This window comes from Nymphalis io, chromosome 21, assembly GCF_905147045.1.
Source record: "Nymphalis io chromosome 21, ilAglIoxx1.1, whole genome shotgun sequence".
In the NCBI taxonomy this organism is placed as follows: domain Eukaryota; kingdom Metazoa; phylum Arthropoda; class Insecta; order Lepidoptera; family Nymphalidae; genus Nymphalis; species Nymphalis io.
The window spans coordinates 5,039,858-5,063,622 of NC_065908.1; the positions used below are offsets into that span (position 1 = coordinate 5,039,858).

At 31.1% G+C, this 23,765-nt stretch overlaps 1 protein-coding gene and 1 long non-coding RNA gene across 3 annotated transcripts in view; both read right to left on the reverse strand.

Annotated features, from left to right (window-relative positions):
• Positions 1-2,160: 2,160 nt before the first annotated feature.
• On the reverse strand, positions 2,161-10,983 carry LOC126776948 (uncharacterized). Of its 2 annotated transcripts, none has more exons than XR_007669994.1 (3): positions 10,845-10,983; positions 3,353-3,437; positions 2,161-2,368 (listed from the first exon to the last, which is right to left on the reverse strand). It is a non-coding gene; the product is annotated as an uncharacterized LOC126776948 (long non-coding RNA). The 2 variants fall into 2 exon arrangements; XR_007669995.1 differs by lacking the exon at positions 10,845-10,983 and adding an exon at positions 5,540-5,639.
• A 5,512-nt stretch (positions 10,984-16,495) lies between these two features.
• LOC126776773 (uncharacterized) overlaps positions 16,496-23,765 on the reverse strand; it is a 257,517-nt gene continuing 250,247 nt past the window's right edge. The window contains exons 4-5 of the mRNA XM_050499524.1: positions 19,616-21,133; positions 16,496-17,436 (exon numbers count right to left, since the gene is read on the reverse strand). Coding sequence (XP_050355481.1) covers positions 16,583-17,436; positions 19,616-21,059 — 2,298 coding nt within the window. The 5' untranslated portion in view covers positions 21,060-21,133 and the 3' untranslated portion in view covers positions 16,496-16,582. The remainder of the gene's footprint in view (positions 17,437-19,615; positions 21,134-23,765) is intronic.

The following is a 23,765-nucleotide window of genomic DNA, read 5'->3' on the forward strand; positions in this document are numbered from 1 at the left end:
AAGGATTGCTTCGTAGTTTATTTAAATAATATTCGATCTCTATTCAATCAAATTTTATTTTTTAAATTAAATATTGTTTGTATTGATAAATAAAACCGATTTAGGATTTTGGTATTTTGAGATTAATAGGCTTCAAAAATATTGGACAAGCAGCAATTCATGGAGAAGCAGCAGTGGGTTCTTTCTATCTGGCTTAAAACAGACTGGGTACGGGTGTTGTAATTTTCCTCCTGACCCGGTCGTGTCCTCTTATGTAGTTTCGGCTACCAAGTCATTGTATTTATGTATGAAATGTCTTAGGCTTATGGATAATCGTAGTGTAAGTCCTTGGTTGTGTGTTTTTGAGTGTCATATCCGACAGTTTGCGTAGTCTTCCTTTCAACCGTCAATGCCAGCGCCGAGGCAGGTGATCAGCGACAGTAGGAATTCACGATAATATGGAAGCCTCTCAGGTTGTTCGTGCAGAGGTTAATACCATGCATGTGCTTGGACTCATTTCCCATTTAAGCTCCTCTAAATTAGGCTTTTCCTGAAATAATATCTTGAAGCTCCGTCTGTTAGACGCAGGCATCGGTTCTGCTATTTATGAATTATTAGCTTATGGTACGCTGAGAGGCTTATGTTACTTTATTCTCGCGCGGACGTAGGCACCGTAGATCCTCTGTTCGGTTTTTGTTGTAAGTTTAGCAAATACGGGTGTGATTTACATATATAATATGCTATATATGAGCACATACCGATAATATATGATAAGGTTCAAATTAGGTATTATGACCTATTATAATATAATATTAAAATATATGTATGTAAAATACATAATGTGAAATGATTCAAATAAACATATATTTTCTTTGTTATAAATTTATTAACGCCTATGACACGAAAAGTACAAAATAAATGGCATACAGGATACATCGTTATTTCATGTAAACGTTAAACCAATACGGCTGCGTTTTTGGTAAAAAATCTATATAGGACAAATTAAGCTCGCTAAGCATAAAGTCCGACAATGAGCGTGGAACGAACGACCTTTCACCATTTTGCGAATGGTATTAGCAGTATGTCCTTATGCATTCGAACATGCTGTATAATTGTTCGACTTCACACAACCACGTAATTTTCTTGGTCATGTAAAAATTGTGTTCGAGTGTGACACCAGGGTGATTGGTTGTTATCGTACCTTGCTTATTCCGATCATGAAGCGTAACAGAAGATCGCGGGTTCAAATTTATGCCCAAATTATTTTTCACGTATTTGATTTATTTCGTGCTCGGGGTTGAAGATAAATACCGTGAAGAGAACTATGGTGTAAAAGTAAATATCTGAAGTAGAACAGCTTGATGGTGATTTATTTCTTTTATCTCCAATATCCAAATTGGTCAACTATAAATTAATATTATTTATATAGGTGTAGTTGTTTTTTTTTATTTATATTAAGTTTATTTCATAAAGTTAATAAAACAAAACAAGCAACAAACACAGTTCGGAAAAGCTTTACATTTTTAACATTTTCAAAGAAGTTTCATTTAATCAATAACTGAATTTAAAGAGTTTTACTTTAAAAAAACTTGTTTCTTTACAATACGAACTTAAGAAACGATGACATTAAAGTAAAAAGTTCTGAAGATAAAACGAGAAAGACTTTAGCAAATCTGATAATTTCTACTTCCGAAATCCCACCTTTAGATTGGATCTTTAAACTTTTAATAAACTTAATTTATCTTATATTTTGAACTGTAAGTAAAACTCGCTATAACAGCCTGGTGAGTCCCAATGCTGTGCCAAAGGGACATATGATCCGCATCTATTTATTTCCAAACCTTCCTACATTTTGCAATAAGACAAATCCTTCTAGAAGGAATCCAGCTCATCTGGTCTACCTTCAGCGATGTCGTTAGCCACTACGATGGACATATTTGGATGTAGCATTGTCCTAGAGATCATTTGACATGTGACTCGTATATCCCCAAAATAATTTACTCCATTGATCTTGTGATCTACTTCCCCATAACTTAATATAAATCAAATAAAAATTATGTTATTCATAAATGAACTATATGGTCTTTCAAAATAACATAAGCTTAATTGTAAATGTAGAATTTTCTGTTGTACCTTCACAATTAAGTTTGGACAAATATATAATACAAATCACTTAAAACTAAAAAATATAATATATTATCAGGTTTCGGAATATTTTGATATCAACGAAATCCAATATCGCCATAAGCCCACTTCTAGATACTTTCCACCACTAGTTCGTCCACTACTAGATAAAAGTCCTAAGCAACTGAACCCAATTTACGTTTCTTACATTTTATCCTTATTATCCATCACTCCATCCATTTTGAGATAACAAAACTCGACGTATCTGAAAAAATGTAAAATGTTAGCATGATTTACACACCAATATTGAAGATACGAGCGAATACACCTGCGAACATAAGTCCAGGAAATCCTGTTGAATTAACGAACGATTTTATCATCGTAATAAAATTGAAAACAAATTATTTTAATTGCCATTCGCATAAATCGTTCGGCATTATCGCCCGTATTTTCGGTAACAGATATTAATAAAGTATTGTCATTATTAATGATATTTAAATGATTGTTTATACGTTTTAAAATTAATGATCTTATAAATGATACATATAGAATTATGGTCAGTTAACCGGAAGTTATTGTAATCGGTTTTTAATCGTGGCTATGATACTTTTATGTTAATCACCGATGTTAAAGCTTTTGATATAAAGCTCAAAATAGCACACGGTTATTTATAAAATCACTAAACTGCAATGGTTTTATTTCTAGATACACGTATATATACACGTATATACGATACACTCAAGTCACTATCGCACACACATATATATACATACACATGTATATTTACACGCACATGCATAATTAAAATGTATTTATTATATGTAGAACCTACCTCTTAATAAGAAAATACTTTCACCTAAAAAGAATCAAGGTGAAAGAATCACTATTGATTCTTTCACCTTTCACCTAAAAAGAATCAAGGTGAAAGAATCACTATTGATTCTTTCACCTTGATTCTTTTTAGGTGAAAGTATTTTCTTATTAAGAGGCATAGGCAGGAAAATAAGATGCTATGTCGCTTGTACTTATTGTTACAATGGCTCACTCACACTTTAAACTGGAAAAAACAACACATAGTATATTACTTCTTGGCGGAAGAATACTTAGGTGGTACCAACCCAGACGTATTTTGGTACTTATATTAAGTTGGTCATGATAATATAAATAATTATTTATATTCCTTAAAGTACTAGTGTCTGAGTCGACATGGCCCAGTAGTTAGAATAAGTGAATGTTAACAGTAGCTTACGATTACTGAGCAAGAACCACTCGTCTCGGATGAAATTCTGCCACATGTCATCCACCAATGCATTGGAGCAGCGTGATGAAATAATCTTAGATGGAAATATACAAGATTTTCTAGTTGTAGTATTAATAATATAAAAATAAACAATTAGTTTTAAGTTAAACTATATCTAATTAAATATATTACAGTTCTTAACGATATAAAAAACAACTAAATAAAATTAATATACTGATGTGTAAGCAAAACATCTCCTCCGGAATTTCATGATGGCGGGTACCAATATTTTAGCATAATCATTTGGTGACACAACATCCTTCATTTAAAATTTAAATATTTATAATTTAACCCTTAAATATGCGATTTTTAGTAACGAATTTCTGAACAAATTACACCGTTGAATGTCTTTTGAAAATTCAATGCATTAATGAGCCAACCTTTTAGCTTCTTCTTCTTATAAAGTCCTAAGTTATAACTTAGGGTCAGTATTACTTTTACTATCAGTCTATGAAACACGATATTGTTTTATTGTAGTATACGCTTTTTCTATTTTCATGTTCTTTTTTACCAATAGCAGACGTAGTCAAATTTTTAGTAATATCATTTTAACTGAAAACTGTACGGCTGAAATATTTTTTATTGTTTTTAAATGTATAAATGCCTTCACACGGATAAAATTTATTACTCTTTTAAGCGAAATGCTTGGGCTGCTTAACTATAATTTGCTACATAGAAAGTATTAGTAAGTTATTTATAAGTACATTTATCTTTTCAAAGTTGTTATGATTGTAACTAGAATTAAGACAACACATTTTATAGTAGACGAAATAAATGGACCGGAATTTTTTGTTTCTTAAATATATATTGACGACAACGGACCGTAAATGTCCACTTCTGGAAAAGTGCCTCACTCTTTTCTCAAGGAGAAGGTACCACGAGTCTCGATGGTCACATCATTTAATTGTTTTCTTTTAAAAACATAATTAACTACAATTATATAACCTTATTTTTTAATCAATGATAATAGAAATCAAGGCTCATAAATGCTTATTTCTAAACGTGTAGATAAACATTCGAAATCATTAAGTTTTGGCATGATTTGAGCAATTGTCACAATAAGGTTTGCAGAAAAATTGTGGAAATAGTAACTAATATCAGGAGTAACTTCCATACAACATATTCATCTCCTTACGATCGTAAAACGTTGTATAAAGCCAAAACAATATGTACATGCTCTTCTCTTTAAATAATATGTTAAACCAAGTACTAACTTCGTAATAACATCTCACTTAACTGTCAGAAGTATAAGTTTTTCCCGCAATTTTGCTTGAAAACAAAAGTTGGTGCATCGATGTTCTCTAAGTTTTGAAAAGCGAAGTTTGTTTTATATTATAAGCCTCGGGTTCTAAGGGCAGTTTTATTAATATTAATGTTCTCAAAATAATTTGCTTTAGATTTCATTACGTAATGATTATAAGTCTAGCTAACAAGAAAACGTTTTGTTTTTTAATTTTTTCTAGAAAAATTATAGCAACTAAAATATTATAATTAACGGATGAGGTGGTCGATATGAGCGGATGTCCTCACCATCATACATTATGTGTGGGCGAAATGAGGGTACGGGTAACAGATATCAAACCCAGAATCACTCAAACGATTTACTAATCACTTTAAACATAATTCGAGCTACGGCTACACGGCAACCTCTGGTACAGTCCGATCATCATGTAAACTTAAGTTTCCTTAATATCACAACATGGTTCTACATTAATTTCGTGAGTTATGCTTTGATTTTCTGGAATTTTTCGTAGTCTATCGTGCGCGTATTTGTACGTATGCCTAGAGTTCAGTGCTTTTAAATTATAACGGTCACCCTCGCGAATTTCTATGACCTCGAAAAGTCCCTTAAATTTGGGATTCAACTTTGTTTGATTACGTTCCTCATTCATAACCAAAACATAATCCACGAACAAAAACACATCTTATTCGAACCGTCGCGTTTCTTAGCCAAAAGAGCTTTATGTTTTAAAGTTCCTTCAGAAAGGTCAACTACGCATAAGTAAATACATCGTTCGCTGCGTGACACCTCTTTGTGCACTCCATTAGCTTTTGAATTTTAGCGCGAGCTACCTCCACGCATCAAATATTAATGCTAGGATCGAAATTGGAATTGGAAATTTGGTTGGATCTCACCGTAGTATTGATAGGTCGTATCGCATCAATGATACGATCGGTCGCACCAGCATCGTGGTTTGTGACAGCACTCGCGGAACGCCCGTCTCGATGCTCCACCATATTCACAACCACTACGCGTGGAGGAGAATGGTTTATTCTTCCAACGACGTTAATCGATTTCTGGAACGTGTCACGGTCACGCGAGTATTCATTTCTTTTACTTTTTCTAGGCTGTTATTAGGTATGTTTCTTAGTTATTATTGCGCAAGATACACTACTAATTAATAATCCAAAGCAGAGTAGCTGATTGTTGACATCACCGACATAATAATGTATGTACCGTATACATACAAAAAAAAAATTGAATTGAATCGACATTAAACAAGATAAATCTAATTGAAAGCTGCCACCGGTTGGGAATATAGCATTTAGGAATAAGAATCTACGAGAAACTTTATCGTTGTTACACATTTTCATCAATTATATCATATATCGGTGGGGCTACGTTTCCGGACTGCATCAACAAATTAATATAACCGTATAAGGTTAAATATAACCGTCCAACAATTATTATTTGTCAAGATTAATAAATTGTAAAATATCAATATAGATAATTTAAATAAAAAGAACATATATAGAATAAATAGAATAAAAAGAACTCACAATCAATTTAGTTTATTTAAAAGATTGTTTGTACGGACTATTAGTTTGGTATTAATACGGGTGCCCCACATAACTTGATTACTTGATTCATTCTTGCACGGGCTGTCAGAGCGTACAGACGTCTCGTGTACTAATACATTATTCGTGAATGCAACCGCAAGCCCTTGGGTGTTGCAGATGTCCATGGGCGGTGGTAGTCATTATCCATCAGGTGAGCCTCCTGCTCGTTTGCACCCTCTTAATTAAAATAAGTACATTACATTGCTAATTACAAAAAAAGAAAATAAGCTACCACTGTCATGGAAATGGTGATTGCTACATAAAATTGATTGACTTCACACTTTTTAAAAATCACATATGGATTGGTCATCTTCATATATATTTAATAATAGATATTTTTAGCGTATAAGTTCATCTTCATAATATGTTAGCTTATATATTTTTAATTAATGTAGGAATTTAATTACAGGCGGTCTTTACTTGTTCGAAAATCCTCTCATCAAAGGCAGGCACCCTTTACTGGAAGAGATTGCTGGAAGCAATAAGCCCAGCCCGCCTTTGCACACAATTTTTTTCATTCGTTAATTTTAAGCTAAATATTGCAATATGTATTCAAATATATGCAATAAATTTTGTCTATTATATTCTACAAGCTAAATCTTTTTAGTGACTTATTTTTGTGACATAAATCCTTGTAAAGCCTTTTTTATGACGGATTAAAATTATTTTGAATGTCATAGATTTAAACTATTTATTTATTTTTAAGCTATGTATAGTCATTTGTATAATATATAAAATAAAAATTAATCCCACGCAACGCAATTGACTTTGATTTTTCGAAGTTATGTTCGTATTAATTAGAATTTTTCTATATTTAATCGTGAAATAAGACATCACGAAGATCCCTGCACGTCTTAAAAGTAGTGTAGTTTGCTTTAAAAAACTACTAAAACGCACGTGGATGGCATGGTGGACTACGCCCTCACTGTTCTCATACTGAGACAGCACATGCTCAGCTGTGGGATAGCCTATAAGCAGGGCTGATATCATAATTATTATTTATGTAGATTCTACCCACAATTTTTCTGCATGGGGATAACATTTCGTTTCAGTGAGAAAAAAAGTGTTATAAAAAATTATGAGTTAAAAAAGTTTTTTTCACATTCATATTTTATTCGATTTGTGACATACAAATGTATGTATATAAATATTCCGTTTTAAAATACACTAACTAAATTACACAAGCAGAGCTTCTCAAATCTGAACTCGAAACTCCATCTAACTATCTGCTTTGTCGTTTAAGCTTACCTTTAAATACTCAGGTTAAATGATCTATAATCTTTATATAGATACAAGTTGAATGATAAATAATTGGCCACACGTGACACAATTACTTCATAATCAGAATTGTCTCATGCTAACCAGCTCGTAGCCAAGGACGTGACTGGTTACACATAGAGATTGTTCAGTGATAACAATTTGCAAATTAGTTTACTTATACACTTATACTAATATTATAAATGCGAAATATGTTTGGTTGATACCTATATAAACTTTCATCCAATCAGGGATACAGATAAGGGCACTAGGTATCTAAGTGAGACAAACACACCGCCATGACGGAAAACTATAATAAATAAATACCTGCTACGAAGAAATGTTTTAGAACAGACGCGTAAAATATGTTAGTATTTTGAAAGACATCTTAATTTTGTAAGTTTTCTTGCTCAGTTTCGTAACCGTATTCTGGTTTGTAGGGTCAGTGGGCTAGTGAGTCTACATTACAAGAGACATAATATCTTAGTTCCCAAGGTTGGTGACATATTGACGATGTAAGGGTGGAGGGATGAAACATTTCCCATTTCTTCAATATATTTAAAATAAAATTAATATATTTATAAATCTAAATTACTCATACTAGCACAAGTACGAGTTTGCCTCATAAAACTTTTATGTTCGACGTTAAATGTTCCGGCTCTTTATTCTTAATGTTTCTGTTAAATATTCAAATATATTTAATGTTTTATCATTGTAGGTGTAGTCTTAATGTCTATCTACAACTATGAACTCAGAATGCCAATCACCTATCTTTTTTAGACAAATTTACAATGAGTATGTCATCATTTCGGTTGCGTTTTTGGGTATATTTGGTTATGTAATCAAAAAAAAATAAAGTAATTTAAATAGAATAACCTTTTCATCTAAAGGACACGATGCCTTAGCCCAGCAGTGCGACATATAAACCCTTATTCTTTTCTTTTATCTATTCACAGGTTTATCTCGGCTCTTAAAATATAACAGCCATGCATACTTTGTGTAAGAAACTGAAATATTTGAAGCAAGTTACAATTCATGTCAGGAATTTAGGAAAAATTGTACGTCATTCAAAAACATCTAGTGAATTTTGTAACGGAATTCAATACATGAAAATATTTAAAGATACGAGTAGCAAAAATCAAATTTATCTTTTGTTGAAATATTTTGTCAAAATGTCCATGTACATGGACGTACGTTTCCCCTACTACTCTTTTTTGTTTTAGGAAGTCAGGCGAATGGGCTGCCTGGTGGTCCTTATCCATAGACACTGACGATGCACGCTTAAACCACTTCTTCCGTATTCATTCCGTTCTAAAAATACGTATTGTATTTCCAAAAAATGAATAAAATAATATTGGAACCAACTGAAAATATTTGTAATTGTTATCAACCAACTGTATATAGCATTTTTTCTTGTAAGCCAAATAAGTCGTTTATCAAAAACAGCAATATAATATTCATAGAATCTTAAATAGATATCTCAAAAATAAGAGCAACTTGCAACTTGACGAGCCGGTTGGCGTGGTTGGTAGATGCTTGCCTTTCACGCCGAAGGTTGTGGGTTCGATTCCCACCCAGGACAGATATTTGTGTGCATATCATCATATGAACATATCCCATTCGCCTGTTTGTCTATATAAGTATGTATTTAAAAAAGAAAAATAGTATATGTAGTATATCAGTTGTCTGGTTTCCATAGCACAAGCTCTGTACAAGCTTAATTTGGGATCAGATGGCCGTGTGTGAAAAATGTCCTAGGATATTATTATTATTGTTATTAACTCCACACCACCATACCATACACCATATCGAACACAAAAGAATTCAAGTGTCAATTAGCGAACCAACACTGTGAGATTTTCTCCAAAGCTAAGTTTAGTAAGTTAACTGCCAGATTTTTTTGCTAATGATCTGTGAACCCGAAGTCTTTCCGAAGTTTGTCAATTGTAAATTAAACTGAATTCTCTAATAATAATATATATAATGTGTACACTTACTTTTAATATACATATACATTATAATTTTTAGTATCCCTTTTTAAAAAAAAAAAAAAATACTTTGATTCATGGTAATAGGTGAATATCGTTCGTATCTAAGAAATCGTTATCGTTTATTCATGTTTTATTTTTTTATCTCAGAGTTCAAGTTTTATTATTACAAAAAAAGTTTAATTTTTGTTTTAACAAAAAAAACGAAATAACCTCAAAATGTAACAAGAGTGAACACTCTTAAAACAGAAGCGCTTATTATACTTGTTTCTCTCAACGAATTAAAAGGAAAGGAATTTTTGAGGGTAGCGTCTGAAGAATACACATTTAGGTCAACACTAATTGAGTTTGGAACCATTTCGTCTATTTTCCTGCGTGAAAATGAGATTAGATTAGAGCTGGGTAATGTTTTGGATGACCGAATTTAGTTTACATTATCAACGCCTGTATGTTCTTATATAACAAATATACTACTTCATAAGTATTTACATGTACATTTTTTCATTGATGATGATTGACTATTGAGTTTCTTGTCGGTTTTTCTTGGTTTAATCCACATTCTGACCGGTGGTATCTATTAAAATAGTAGATATAAATATTTTGCAGTAACTTTCATTAAAAATATAATACCCCGTCTTATTGCCTCTACTAGTGACAAGAGGGCCGGTTCATTTTCGCCCAAAGAATCAGAATTGCGATTCAAAGAGGAAATGCTGCTAGCATTCTTACCACAATTTTACGATTTGTACAGTTACTATTTTTATTTTTATTTTCTATATTTAAGGCTTTAATGTAAATAAATAATTATTATTGTGAATATTTAGATTTTATCTTTGGATAGATGTATTGGCAATTCGAATTAAAAACAGCATACTTATTTACTTGCATATTTCTAATATTTTTAAAATAAAAAACGTAAAATATCTATAATTCGACGTCAAATAATCTTAATTTCGTTTTAATGTAACAAGCGAAAGAAACGCTTGGAAACTAAGTCAGTTAGTTAGTTATTGACTTTTAACTGCATATAGGCATAATCTCGGATACAAATTTAACGTGTCCGCCTTTAAACTGTGTCCGCTTCCTACTAGATTTTTCTATTCTCGTTCCATAAATCACAATTTGTTTATGAAGCATCACAGTGTTTCTTATGAAATTGACGTCATAAAATGTTTTAATTTTTTCATTAGAATTTTTTACGCACCAGATATAAAGTAGTTTCAAGAAGTCACAAAAAATGAAAGAAGATAGAAAAGATAGAAAAATAAGACATTAAATAAATCTCTGATTGTAAATGTTCACTTACAATCAGAGATTTATTTAATTATTTATAATCGCCAACAAAGGATACATACCTGTATAGTAGAATAACGTTTTAAAATATGTGATGACAAAGACAAGCACGTTTATAGGTACTGAATTTCTTTTATACGCACTGAATCAAACTAGAATAAATGTCATCAAACGACATGATGTACAACGTCATTGGTGAATATAGATGTGATAGCCTGCCATCTGACACATGCAGATTAATTGTAACCACAAATTAAGCATATGAAAATCATTTAAAAAATAATCTCCTCTTACAACCCGGGTTCCTTTAAACGAGGCGTGACGAGGCATCTTGCGAGCCGGCAAGGCGAAGGTGGCTAGTGCAGAACGTTTTTCCCATCTGTACTGGCCGTCGTCGCGTTTGGAGTCTACTACCACTTACCATCAGGTGGAGTAGAGTCATTTGCCCTCCCGGCGAATATTAAAAAAAAATATTTGTGCTTACCGGGTTTGAACCTGCAATCTTAGATTATACTCGTGTTCTTGTAAATAAAAAAAACCCTAGACGTCAATTATATTCAATTTACCATAACCTACGATTACACGTTTCCGTTAATAATAATAATTTAATTAATTTAGTTACTAATGTCCTTGAGTGAAAATACTTTTATAGTCATCCTAGCTGCGATTATTTTTGTAATTAGTCGAATGAAATTACTAGTAATTGCCGTTTTTGATTGCGTGACCGTATTTTTTTTAATTTACGTCAAGTTTTATGGGGAATTAATTTCTAGCTATTTATTAATAGGCAACTTTTGATTACATATCAGCATTTAAAAATCATAAATTAGTATTATACTGTAACCTAAATTTTAAATTTAGGTTACTGTTAGGAATAATTGATAAAAGTTTTTGTGGTGATTGATAATAATAATAAGTATGATTTGCGTTTGCGTATTTCAATTGTTTTGGATAGTTTATCATTAATAATATTTAAATACTTAGATTGATATTTTGATTGAACATTAATTATTATACAAATAATTTTTATATAATAAAATAGTACAAATTACTTTTAGATTTGAAGTCGGCTTCTAGCCTAAAAATGATCAATTTATGTTTATTTATTAATAATGGATAAAATAATAATAGATGTAAGTAGATACTTGCAAATTATACAAAATACAATTACAGAAACGCACCAACATATCATGTATTTTTAATAATAACTAGATAATAAAACTAAGAAACGACTTAAGTTCTATAACAAACGCTATATAATAAATATTTATATAATTTTACACATAACAGTTAAAACTTATTTCTTGTTTCGCGATGGAAGACATCGTGAGAAAACTTAAATGTCTTGAAGACATTTCAAGACTTGTAATATAACTTGCAATGGAGCCGAAACGCACTAAGGCTTTACGTAAAACACTATTTTCAACATAGCATGCTTTAATTTAATAGCATATAGCGAATTAAGACACTATTTCTTCCTTAGAATAAAGCCGCTGTTGGTAGTGCCACTTAAACTATGTCGCGGCCTCTAAGAAATACACGTTTCGGGCCTCTTTACTCTTTTCTAAGTCTTAAGATATATTTTTTATTTCACAAGCATTTTTATTAATAAGTAAGGCGTTTTTTAAATTATGAAGATACGTCATCACCCTTTTTTTTAAATCGAATAGGAGAAATATGTGGCTTTAACAATTTCATAAGCAAGGATTTTTAACGTTATGCCTGTGGGCCTCAAGCTGATGCGGGCCCCCTAGGCGGTCACCTACACCGCTTAATGGATAATTCGGCCCTGGCAGTTCGTCTTGTTGCTAGTTTATAAGGCTGAAGATCCTAAGATCCTGAGCTTAAGTCTCTTTTTAACGCTGCAAAAACGCATTACGCCTTTCCCCCAAGGGAACAATGGGGCAGTACGTGAAGGGCTGTGTGTCGCCGGTGTCCAAGGCACCGAGTGCGCTCCGGACATCGGAATACCCAATAAAAAACCAGCGGTACACTTTCCGTATTAACGAGGAAAGCTTGCGCATGCACACCGTGAGTGAGCTTAAGCCATCAGGCAGCTCAATATGTTATTGAGTTTTTCTGGCAAATTATTCTCAGTAGCAAAATATAAGAATTACCATCTATTTCTGTCATATTACTAGCAAAACTCGCCAATCTGAAAATCGGCTTATGACGAAAACTTTCAAAACCTGCCATCATATATATTATATATTACATTATATATATATATATATATAATATATATTATATATATATATATATATATATATATTACATTATATATATATATATATATATATATATATATATATATATATATATATATATATATAAATTATTAGATAGTCTAATATAAAAAAGATGGTTGTTTTGGTAACTCGCAAATAGTCACATAATACTCACACACAAGTCTTCTGTTAAGATAAATAACAATCGTACCAGTTTGTGATTGAAAAATAATTATAAAATAAAATGCCGAGTCAGATGGATTCGAATCTTTGCTATAGGTTGAGAGCTTCAACCCAGGCAAGCAAAAATGATTTTATGTGACACATTTGTCCTTATAATTTACTTTACGGTTAAGGAAAGCATCGTGAGGAAACGTGCATATGCAGTTATACTTCTTACACAGTAAATACTTCTTTATAAATCTATTATTGTGTAGGTCACAACTCACAGATTTTTTTTATTTCGAGATAAATTATTACACAATCCAGAAGTGATAACCATATATCATGAAATTAATATCAAAGGAACTCTTAGTATCTCTTGAGATTACAAAGTTTTGATACCATAGATAAAAAAGAAGAAATAAAGACGTTTAAATGAGAGAAATATTTTTTTTATTACAAATAAAACGAAATATATTTAAAACTGTTTATTTATTGATACAATAATCTTTCCGATCAATTCATTGGTCCATCAGCACACACACCAATGTTCATCACACCACTTATATTATATACTTAAGGGTTACATAAAACTATAAAATCATGAAACAATAAAATGTAACGTAAGTATATAAAAAATATATTACATAATGTTGCAATAAGTAACGTTTGAAGTACCAATTTTATAGTAATTTTATTTTAGTGCCGTTTTAATTTTATGGTCCTAGTCGGGTAAGTCAAATAAAAGTTTTAAATTACATTTAATAATAAAAAATAATTATAAACTTATGATTAGCTTTTATTATAATTAATTCAAAATATATGGTAAAACTGTTACGACTAGTTATAAAAAATACAAAGACAAAACAATTTATGAAATAATTGTTTTCTTAGAAAAGTTGAAAACAGTCGATTTATGAAGCGAAAACTTTGCCTCAATTTATAAATGGCAACATTGGAATTTGTCCGCCATTTTGAATTTAACTAGCCATTATAAGACGTTAGACCTTGTGATTTAATATATTTAATCAGACTGGATTATAATTTCATACAAAAACTAAACTAAATCATATATTTGAAAACAAAAAACTATGACAAACTTAAAGCAATACTCATGACAGTTGTAGAATAAAGACGCTTCTGTAGAAATAACAATTATTCCTAAAATTTTAAATACTTTTTATATATTTTAATTAATTGTTAAATAACTTGTTATTGTTAGGTTCACTCCATGTTTGAATGTAAAAGTGGAAACTTTGTTGGCTTATGTGAGTTATTTTGTTACCAAATGTTTATGTATTATATTATGCTGTATGTTTCCCAAATATATAAATAAATAAATAAATAAAAATGCTTTTCCGTAAGAACTCATTTCGTAACTCACTTACGATATAATCAAACTACGGTGATACACTATTTTAATGCTTATTACTTAAAGGATTTAAATGTTATAATTATTTTTGTCGACGTCGCATATCACTCTTTGATGTTATTGGTAATCGTGTTTTGCGGTGAGTTTGGAGTTTACATAATAGCTCTACAGGTTTTCTTTTAATGGCAAACATTTTTTCTTAACACTTTTATAGATTCAACTTTAAAAAGTCATATAACATGATTATCTATTTCAAACTTTAAATCATTGCATTTAAAGTAAAAAATCGAAGATGCGTCATTATTCAACGATATTTAATTAATAATACAGTATTTTTAAATATAGATATTTTTTAGTTTTATGTAAGTCCCAATACACTATTTACATTTATACAATCAAAAACATAATAATTATTTTTTCCACTAGCCAATAAAGCGATTATTAAAACGAGTAGAACTTACTTTTTTCGTTTATATTATTAACTATTTTAAATATTAATATTTTTCTAATAAGGCTTGGACACACTTATCTCAATGAAAAATAAAAATATTATATTTTTTTACTCATTTAAGAAGGAATCAGGAAACATAAGCGTATATTTTGTTAATTATTTATTGGGTACTGTTAAATATTTTAATTGTCATTATTGGTATTAACTGACATTTTACAACATTCTTCTCATCTTCGTGAAACCCTTGTCAGAGCGGTCATGGTCCCCATGTAGTAATACGAATTGCTCGACGCAAATGTTATTCACCTCACGAGCGTTCGCCATATATGTTCCTATTGGTGCACTCATACAAAGGATCGCCAACAATTGTTTTTATTTAATTACAAGAATACCTTCTGTCAATAGAGTTGCTAACCTATTTTCTGGGTCGATGGTAGCTCTACTCTATACATAAACACATAAACAGCGATGTGTATTATCGTACGTTTTAATTTTTATTACAAAAGGAGCTATAAAATCAAAAATCGAAAAACTTGGAATTGAAACTTATTTTTATATTTCGACCTAATTATATTCGTTTACTTTAATATTGACTTTTTTAGACCTAGAAGGAATCTTCCTGAGAAATTCATTTTCATTTATTCTGAGAAGTTGAGATAACAAGTAAATTGCCACTGTTTTAGATTGTGGTTATTATGTATAATAACCACAATCAATCTAAAACAGGTCATTTACCTTTATATCTTCGGTTCTTGCAGTGGATGAACTACATATTTGTCTTATTATATTATCCCGGTTCTATTTCAATATTATTATTTAAAAATATACAGTTAAGCTAATTTGAATAAGTAAAGTAATCTAAGCACACAGTGTCTTGAATGACAAATATTTGAATAAAAAATCAAATAAAAATTACACAAAAGTACAATAAAAAACCATAATAATTAATAAAAATCCGTTAAGTGTGTCCAAGCCCTTATATAAAGTTTAATTTTGGCGGTAACGAGATATTAAAGAAAGCGTTGGGAATTTATTAAATAACGCAATTATTATTCTCATAAGCACCAATATTGGAATCATAATATAACAATGTTTTATTAAATAATATAATTTATACAATTTATCTTATTATTAACTATTTAATTTATTTGATATATTTTTCTAATGAATTATTATATACTTATTATTAAGTTATCGCATTCCAAAAAATCCTGAATCAATTCATTTTTTACCTCCGTACCCATTTTTTTTAAATTAGGCATTCAATAAATAGCGTTTAATAAGTACATTGCCATAAATAAATTGAATTAAAAACTATATTCAGAACAAATGTATAATTTATGTATAAAGTGAAATCATTATACGTATATAAATTTAAACAATTGTTAAAAACAAATCAATTCCTATAATTAAAGTTAATATATTGCATATCTAACAGTAAATTACAACATTTAAAAAAGAACGTAAGAGTTTAGACGAAATAGCAACAGATTCCCATACCTTCAGCACGCTGAGTAAAAATTTTCACACCTACGTTATCCCATTGTCCCTTATAATACCTACATAACTTTAACACTTGAAAATAATTTACACTTGAGTAGCATTTTCGATTGCGTTTAAAAATGTCTCTTTTATGTCCGCAGAATTTCGTTTTCTCGGCTTCGGAGGTGGATTCGTTATTGTTCGAGACTTACCTAATGTACTGGCGACGTTTACACTATAACCAACTTTCAAATCTCGATTCGAATTTCTTAATAGGCCTTCACTTTCCGTCAAGGTTACTTTTAGTGGTCTATGATCTGAAGACCTCTTTGCGTGGCCATTTACCATAGCTTGTAGCATTAGCAATTGGTTGTGAATGTTTGGAGAACTTAAACTGTTCCTTGGTATAGTTGCGTGAGGAGTACCAGGTGCTGGTGATGGAGCTGGTTCGATATCATCCGATATATCTAGAAACCCAGTCTTATTAACTGGACCTAAGTCTATTTCACTTTTATTAAGGCTGTAATAGTTACCTCCAGTCCCAAATAGTTTCATATTAAAATTGTCATAGTAAGGTATAACTCCATTCAACGTTGAAAATACTTGCGGTCGTAATGTGTTATCTGGATAACTTAACCTCGGTCTTCTGGGCAAAGTTACGTAGCCCTTCGTGCCAACAAGCGATATTTCTTGGTAACTTGTGTTTTGAAGTTTGCTATACAGCGCTGAGTTTATAGAAGAAACGCCGTAATTCGGAGATTTCGGACTCTCTTGTGATATTGAAGGTCTTTGACCTGATGAAATACCGCTGGCAGGAGATATCTGAGTGGTTGCACGAAGCGGGAAGGAGAGAAGATCAGGCGGATACGCTTGAGAGTCATGAGATAATCGATCCAGAATTATTTCTTTGGAGATTTTAGGTAACTCTATCTCCAACCGACTGTGTTCTTCATTTGGCGCTGTAAAAGAAAATATTCTTTATTAAAATTTGAACCATAATAAAAAACTTTGGTGCATAACAAAGTACACTTAATAGTAATGAATCATGTTTTTGTGTTGCAACATTACAAGTTTGACATTTAAATTTTAACTGTCCTCACGTAGAAAGAATTATACAATTGTACAATGTACATAGCATAAAATTATATAAACGATTTCAAATTGAACAAACATTGCTTTCAACTACATGAGCAGTTTAAAATACAGTTCCAGTTTATATTGGCTAAAATAGAAGAATGTTTTGATAATAACATCAATATTATCATTTGCTACAAAACCAATAAATTTAATACGAATAAAATTGAAAACAATCTCCTTCCACTTGAAATCTCCCCATCAAGTAGTGAATAAAATTTCGACAAAACTAATTTTAACTGTTTGATATTTTCAAAATTTGGCACAGGTTCTGTTGTTCTGTAAGTTCAATCGGGCCTTGGCACAAAGGAGCGTAACCTCGTTAATTTTTTATGCTTCAAGGCACGACAAAGTTGAAAGAATGTTTCATGAAAATCGTTGGCTGTCGGTCCTTGTAATTTATGAGGAACTGTTTCGTGCAGAAAATATAGTTAGGCGTTTATTTTATTCAAATAGAAAATGACAAGCTAAGCTTAATTTACTTATTTCTGTGTAAACTTATCTGCCCACATTATTATTTATACCGAATTGTAATTTGTTGCTGAATGAAATGACATTTTAATATGCTGAATAATCTATTTATTGAATGAAATGAAATATGGAACGATTAATTTAAAACAATTATCATATATCATCTTTTCAATGAATTTTACCCACATGAATCAATGTTACATATAAAACGTTGCACGTTCATTCGACCTTGAATATATATATAATGTATATCCTTAACGAGCTCAAATAAGATCACTTTAATAATATTGATATTGAATTTACATATTTACTAATATATTAATTTAAAATAGATTTAATTAAATAGTAAAAATTACTTATTTGATAGGACAGAATATTTAAAATGTTTTCTTTGTTTTTGGAAATCTAAGACAATATATTACGGTATATTTTTAAACTTAGTCATAAAAGTAAAGTTACAACAGATAATTAAAACATAAAAGGAAATTTGCTATTACTTTATATAAGAAATATTATATGGTTGTGTTGTTATTCTGAAATATTATAAGCTTGTAATTGTTTTCTAATGTAGTAAAATTATATTGTTTACGTAATGATATAAATAGAACTCATTTTAGTATAAATAAATTATATTGTATAAGTAAATAAAGGAAGATTATAATAATTACAATACAATCTATTTTTTACCGACCTATTTTTATATATTATTAAGAAATAGTATTAAAGAATGTGATATTATGCTGTGTGTTTCCCAAATAAATAAATTAAAAAAATATATACGTACAGTAGTTTAGTATGGACAAGCAATGACTCGTTTACTAACGGTTAATAGAATCGTTTACTAGGCGTAATTCAGGAGGTATCAGAAGGCTACGAATAATGGATAGTAAGGTAAATGCTACATAAAGTACTATATAATTTATTCGCAAGCGTCAATTAGATATTTCTTTATTCATTAGCAAAATAATATTTTTAAAATATAGTAAGCGGACTCAAGTATTAGCTTTTCGTATAAAAAATCAATTTCGACAAAAATAAATAAATAAAAGAGACAAATTGTTGCATAACTGCTGACCTTTCAATAAAAAGTTTTGAAACGAATCACTTTAAATATAATATTATTACTAACAAGTTCCATACGTTTTTTTATTAAATAAAAAGTTATGGGTTAAGGAAATAAACGAGGAAATTGAATGGTAAATATTTAAGAGTTCGTTTTTCCAATAGGGTGAGCGAAAATATGAAAAGATTATTACGTTGAGACGGAAATAAAATGATATATAAAGTTTGTTTTGCGATATAATCTTAAAGTATTATTACTTCACGATGATCTTTTGCAAAACTAGTTTTATCGGGCATAGGTTATTAGAATCAGATTAGAGTACATTTTATTCAAGTTGTATATCAAAGCAGAACTAAGTACATGCAAATAAGATTAAACGATGATGTTTAAATCAAATGGGCCAAATGGGCTACAAAGTATTATGAGTCATGAAAACACATTATAAGAGATAAAATTATTCAAGTGCTTACCCAAGACAGAATCATTATCCAGTAAAGTCTTGTTAAGCTCCAACATTTCTGTTGCGGCGTTGGCAAGGGACGGGGGTTCATACTTTCTCGGCGGCTTTGTCACGGGATTAACATCTGTCTTACAACTTTTTTCGACTTCAGAATTAACAGAACCCTCTATTAAAGCTTCTCCATTCGAGGACCGAGTATCAGTTTTTATCAGTCTTTTCAATTCACTGTTCTGTGTCGTAAAATAGCAAACGGCTAATATTGCTCCGAATATAATTACAATAGACGTTAAACAACCCACCAAAATCGCGAAGGAGTCTGCATCCATGCCAGCAATAGTTCCGGCTCCGCCATATTTTGATAAAACAAGCGTCAATGTTTTCTCGTCTTTTCCACCTGGATTTTCGGCAACGCATGTGTAATTTCCTCTATCACTATAACGTGTATGAAGTATTGTCAAATTTACCCATCTGATTAAATCCATCGTGTTTTCTGCAACAGTATAACGTATTTCGCCAAACGATCTCAACTCAATCGTCCTGCCGTTGTAACGCCATACAACTTCTGGAGTGGGATTGCCGACGACTTTGCAAATTAGAGTCACGTTCTCCTCATAACTTTTGATAGTAGCGTCCGGCAGCGGTTCTAATATAGTAGGCCGACAGGCGAAGTTCGAAGAGTCTAATTCGTTCCAAAGTTTCGAACGAATCGAGGCGGGCTCTGCACAAGACGTCGGCGGCGTGTATAAGTTGTGGCTGATCACCCAATCTCTGAATGTTTGTAAATTGCAATCGCATCTCCATGGATTGTTGTGTAGATCCAATCCAGATAAGTTTCTTAATGCCATCAAAGTTTCCGGTTTCATGTGGCTCAAACTGTTTCCATCGATTCTCAATATCTTTAACTGCGGCAAGTTTACGAATGCCTTCGTTCCGATCCGGACTATTCTGTTATTGCTAACCTCAACTTTTTGAAGAAACTTCAAATTTCGAAATAGTCCGTCCTCCAACTTATCGATAAAGTTGTTATTCAAGTTTATTAACCGAAGTTTCTCGGTGCCTTTGAAAGTGTCCGGATGCAAATGTCTTATTCTGTTCTTAGATAAATCTAATTCTATCATGATAGCCAATGTCATAAATGCCGCTTTGTGCACGGTTTCTATGTTGCACTCTCTTAGGAATAGCTTTTTTAAATTACTTAGGCCTACTCTTTTAAAGGCTTCTTGGTGTAATTGGTGTAAATTGTTATTGGAGAGATCTAGTATTTGTATATCACTACTGAGATTGGCTGGTACAACACGTAAGCTCGAGTTAGAGCAAATTGCAGCCTTATTACCGGATTGCCACCTACAGTCACAAGGCCTTTGACATTCCGTAGTAAAGTCGGCTTTGGTGATCGTCGTTACTAGAGATATTGTTGCGATTTTCAGCCATGTCTCCCAACATTTGTGAGCCATTTTGCTATGATGTTGGTCATTTCTTCGATATTTTGCATTCCTGACTGATTATCTTCACTGAACGCATATGTGTTCTGAAACAAGAAACAAAAGATAAATAAATAAAGTAATTTTATTTTATTTTTACATATCACATATATGAAACTAAATTTTTAATCATGAATTCCTTTATCTCCACGACTACGATTACGATTACGACCACAACTACGATTTTATCGACTTTTTTATAGAATTAACTTAAAGTTAGTTAAATTAAAATTAACAATTTCAATATCAAATATATGATAACAATAATAAATGAACTGAAACAAACAATTAATTAGTAAAAAAAGGATAATAAACAAAATTACTTGATTCTTCTAACGCTACTTATGAGAAAGTCACGTGGTAGCTAGCGCAAACTGGTTTGTTTTGTTTAAGTCACTTAGTAATACACTACTACAAACACAAAAACGTCTTCCAATTGGTTCCTGTACATTCGTGTAAATATATGTAGTAAACCATTCTCATAAATAAATAATATAAATAATAAAGGTAAATAAATAAATAAAATGTGCAGCTTTAAAGTAATCAAATATAGTTCCAATAATATTGTTGAAAAATCTGGATAGTATTTTATTTTATTTTTTTCCTCAAATAAAATGACCAAAAAATTCTAAATGTTCAATATAAATTCAATAAAATGTCGTGAAACATTTTTCGCATCAAATACTAATCATAATTGTAAAATATATTCCTAACGAGAATTTGAGGGAGATTAATCTTTTAGCACGACGTGCTTATTTCTATTATACGTGAATCTTAATATTTTCCATAATAGAATTTTTGTTCCTGTATTAGTTTCTAATGAAATATAAATCAAATGTATAGGGATATACAAAAATACATTTTACATAGTTTTAGAGCTAAATGTTACTGTTTACTGGTATTAATACTGATTTACTATCTAAGCGATATAATGACTAATGGTAAGCAACAAGTGTTATCAAATGAGTTATCCCATAGAAAGCGATCACCTCAATAACTTCTTACATTGTGAATATGCGGCCAGCTACTGACAGTAACAGCCTGTAAGGAGGAGTTTTTGAGGAGAAAGTTTGGAGCTTATTCCACCACGCCTCTCCAATGCGGGTTGGTGGAATACACATGTGGCAGTGAAATTAAGACACATACAGGTTTCCTCACGATGTTTTCCTTCACCGTCAACATGAGATGAATTAAAATCACAAATTAAGCACTTGACAATTCAGTGGTGCTGGCCCGGGTTTGAACCCACGATCATCGTTTAAGATTTACGCATTCTTACCACTAGGCCATCTCGAACCAAGTACTATCAACTACTGAATCTAATATAATTGTCATATCCCTCGTACCTGTAATTAAATTGGCTCACAAGGGAATACAACAATAAAATATATAGACATTTCGTAAAAGATGAATTATGTTAATAACATCTGAATAGCTAACACCTACTCAAGCAGCACTTGCCATTTGCAAAGAAATAATATACCTATTTATTCTTGTCATTGTCCAGTAAATGATAGCCAGAAGAGCGTCAGGTGGTTCATTTATTTGGCAAATATCAACAACTGTAATTAAAATTCACGTTACAAAACGTCGTGCCGGAAAAGCAACGTTTTTTTTAACAGAAAATCGTCAATCTCACGAACTGGGACGGAATGTTAACAACTAGATTTATTCATTGTCGCATTTATCTTTGTTTCGCTGTCTACTCGACTTATTCATGACGCCGTCTTGTAACCACATTTCAAGCACAAATAAGACACGGTACTGTTTATAAATCACGTGAATCTGCAAATTGTTTATGATCATCAAATGTGAAGGAAGTGTTGAATGGGTATTTTGTTTCCTTCTGTTAGTGTGCATAGCGTTTTGTATTGTCATTTAAAACTACATCGTTATTTAAATTGACAAAACTTTGTTTTGTCAATATGGGCCACATGATGGCAAGTGGTCACCAACGCTCATAGACATTAGCATTGTAAGAAATGGTAACCATCTCTTACATAGCCAATGCACCACCAACCGTGGGATCTAAGATGGAATTGGATCACAACAATAACAAGTACTGCTGTTTTGCGGTAGAATGGGCAATACCTACCCAGACGAGCTTGCACAAAGCCCTGTCACCAGTAAAGAAATATATGAACACTAATAGTATTAAAAGAAGATTATGACTACATTTGGTATTACTAGAGATGAATTGTTTAGGTATATAGACGATCTATATAAAAAGGCGACGCCAAAATAAATAAGCATCTCTCTCTCACTTTCCTCTTCTCTTTTTCAACTAAATTTTCTTATTTTTTGTTTGATTGATTTTAAGCGAGTTTTATAGAGATTTTTTTATTATAAAAAATATGTTTTTAAATAAAGTATTCTAAAATAATTAGGACAGAATTTTGACCTCTGCGAGAACAATAGTTTAAATAAAATATTCCAAGCTGATATCTTATGATAAGTTTATTATTATGATTTATGATTAATTGCAAATAAAATATAATAGCTTAACATAACCTTATATAGCCGAATAATAAATTAGTGAAAATTGCATGAATATATGTATTATTCTTTATAGATATTTCGTGATTCATGGCTTGCACGCTGTCAATAACAATCAATCAATAATCTTTCGCAATTAACATAGCATATATACATATATTTATATCATATCATATGGAAATG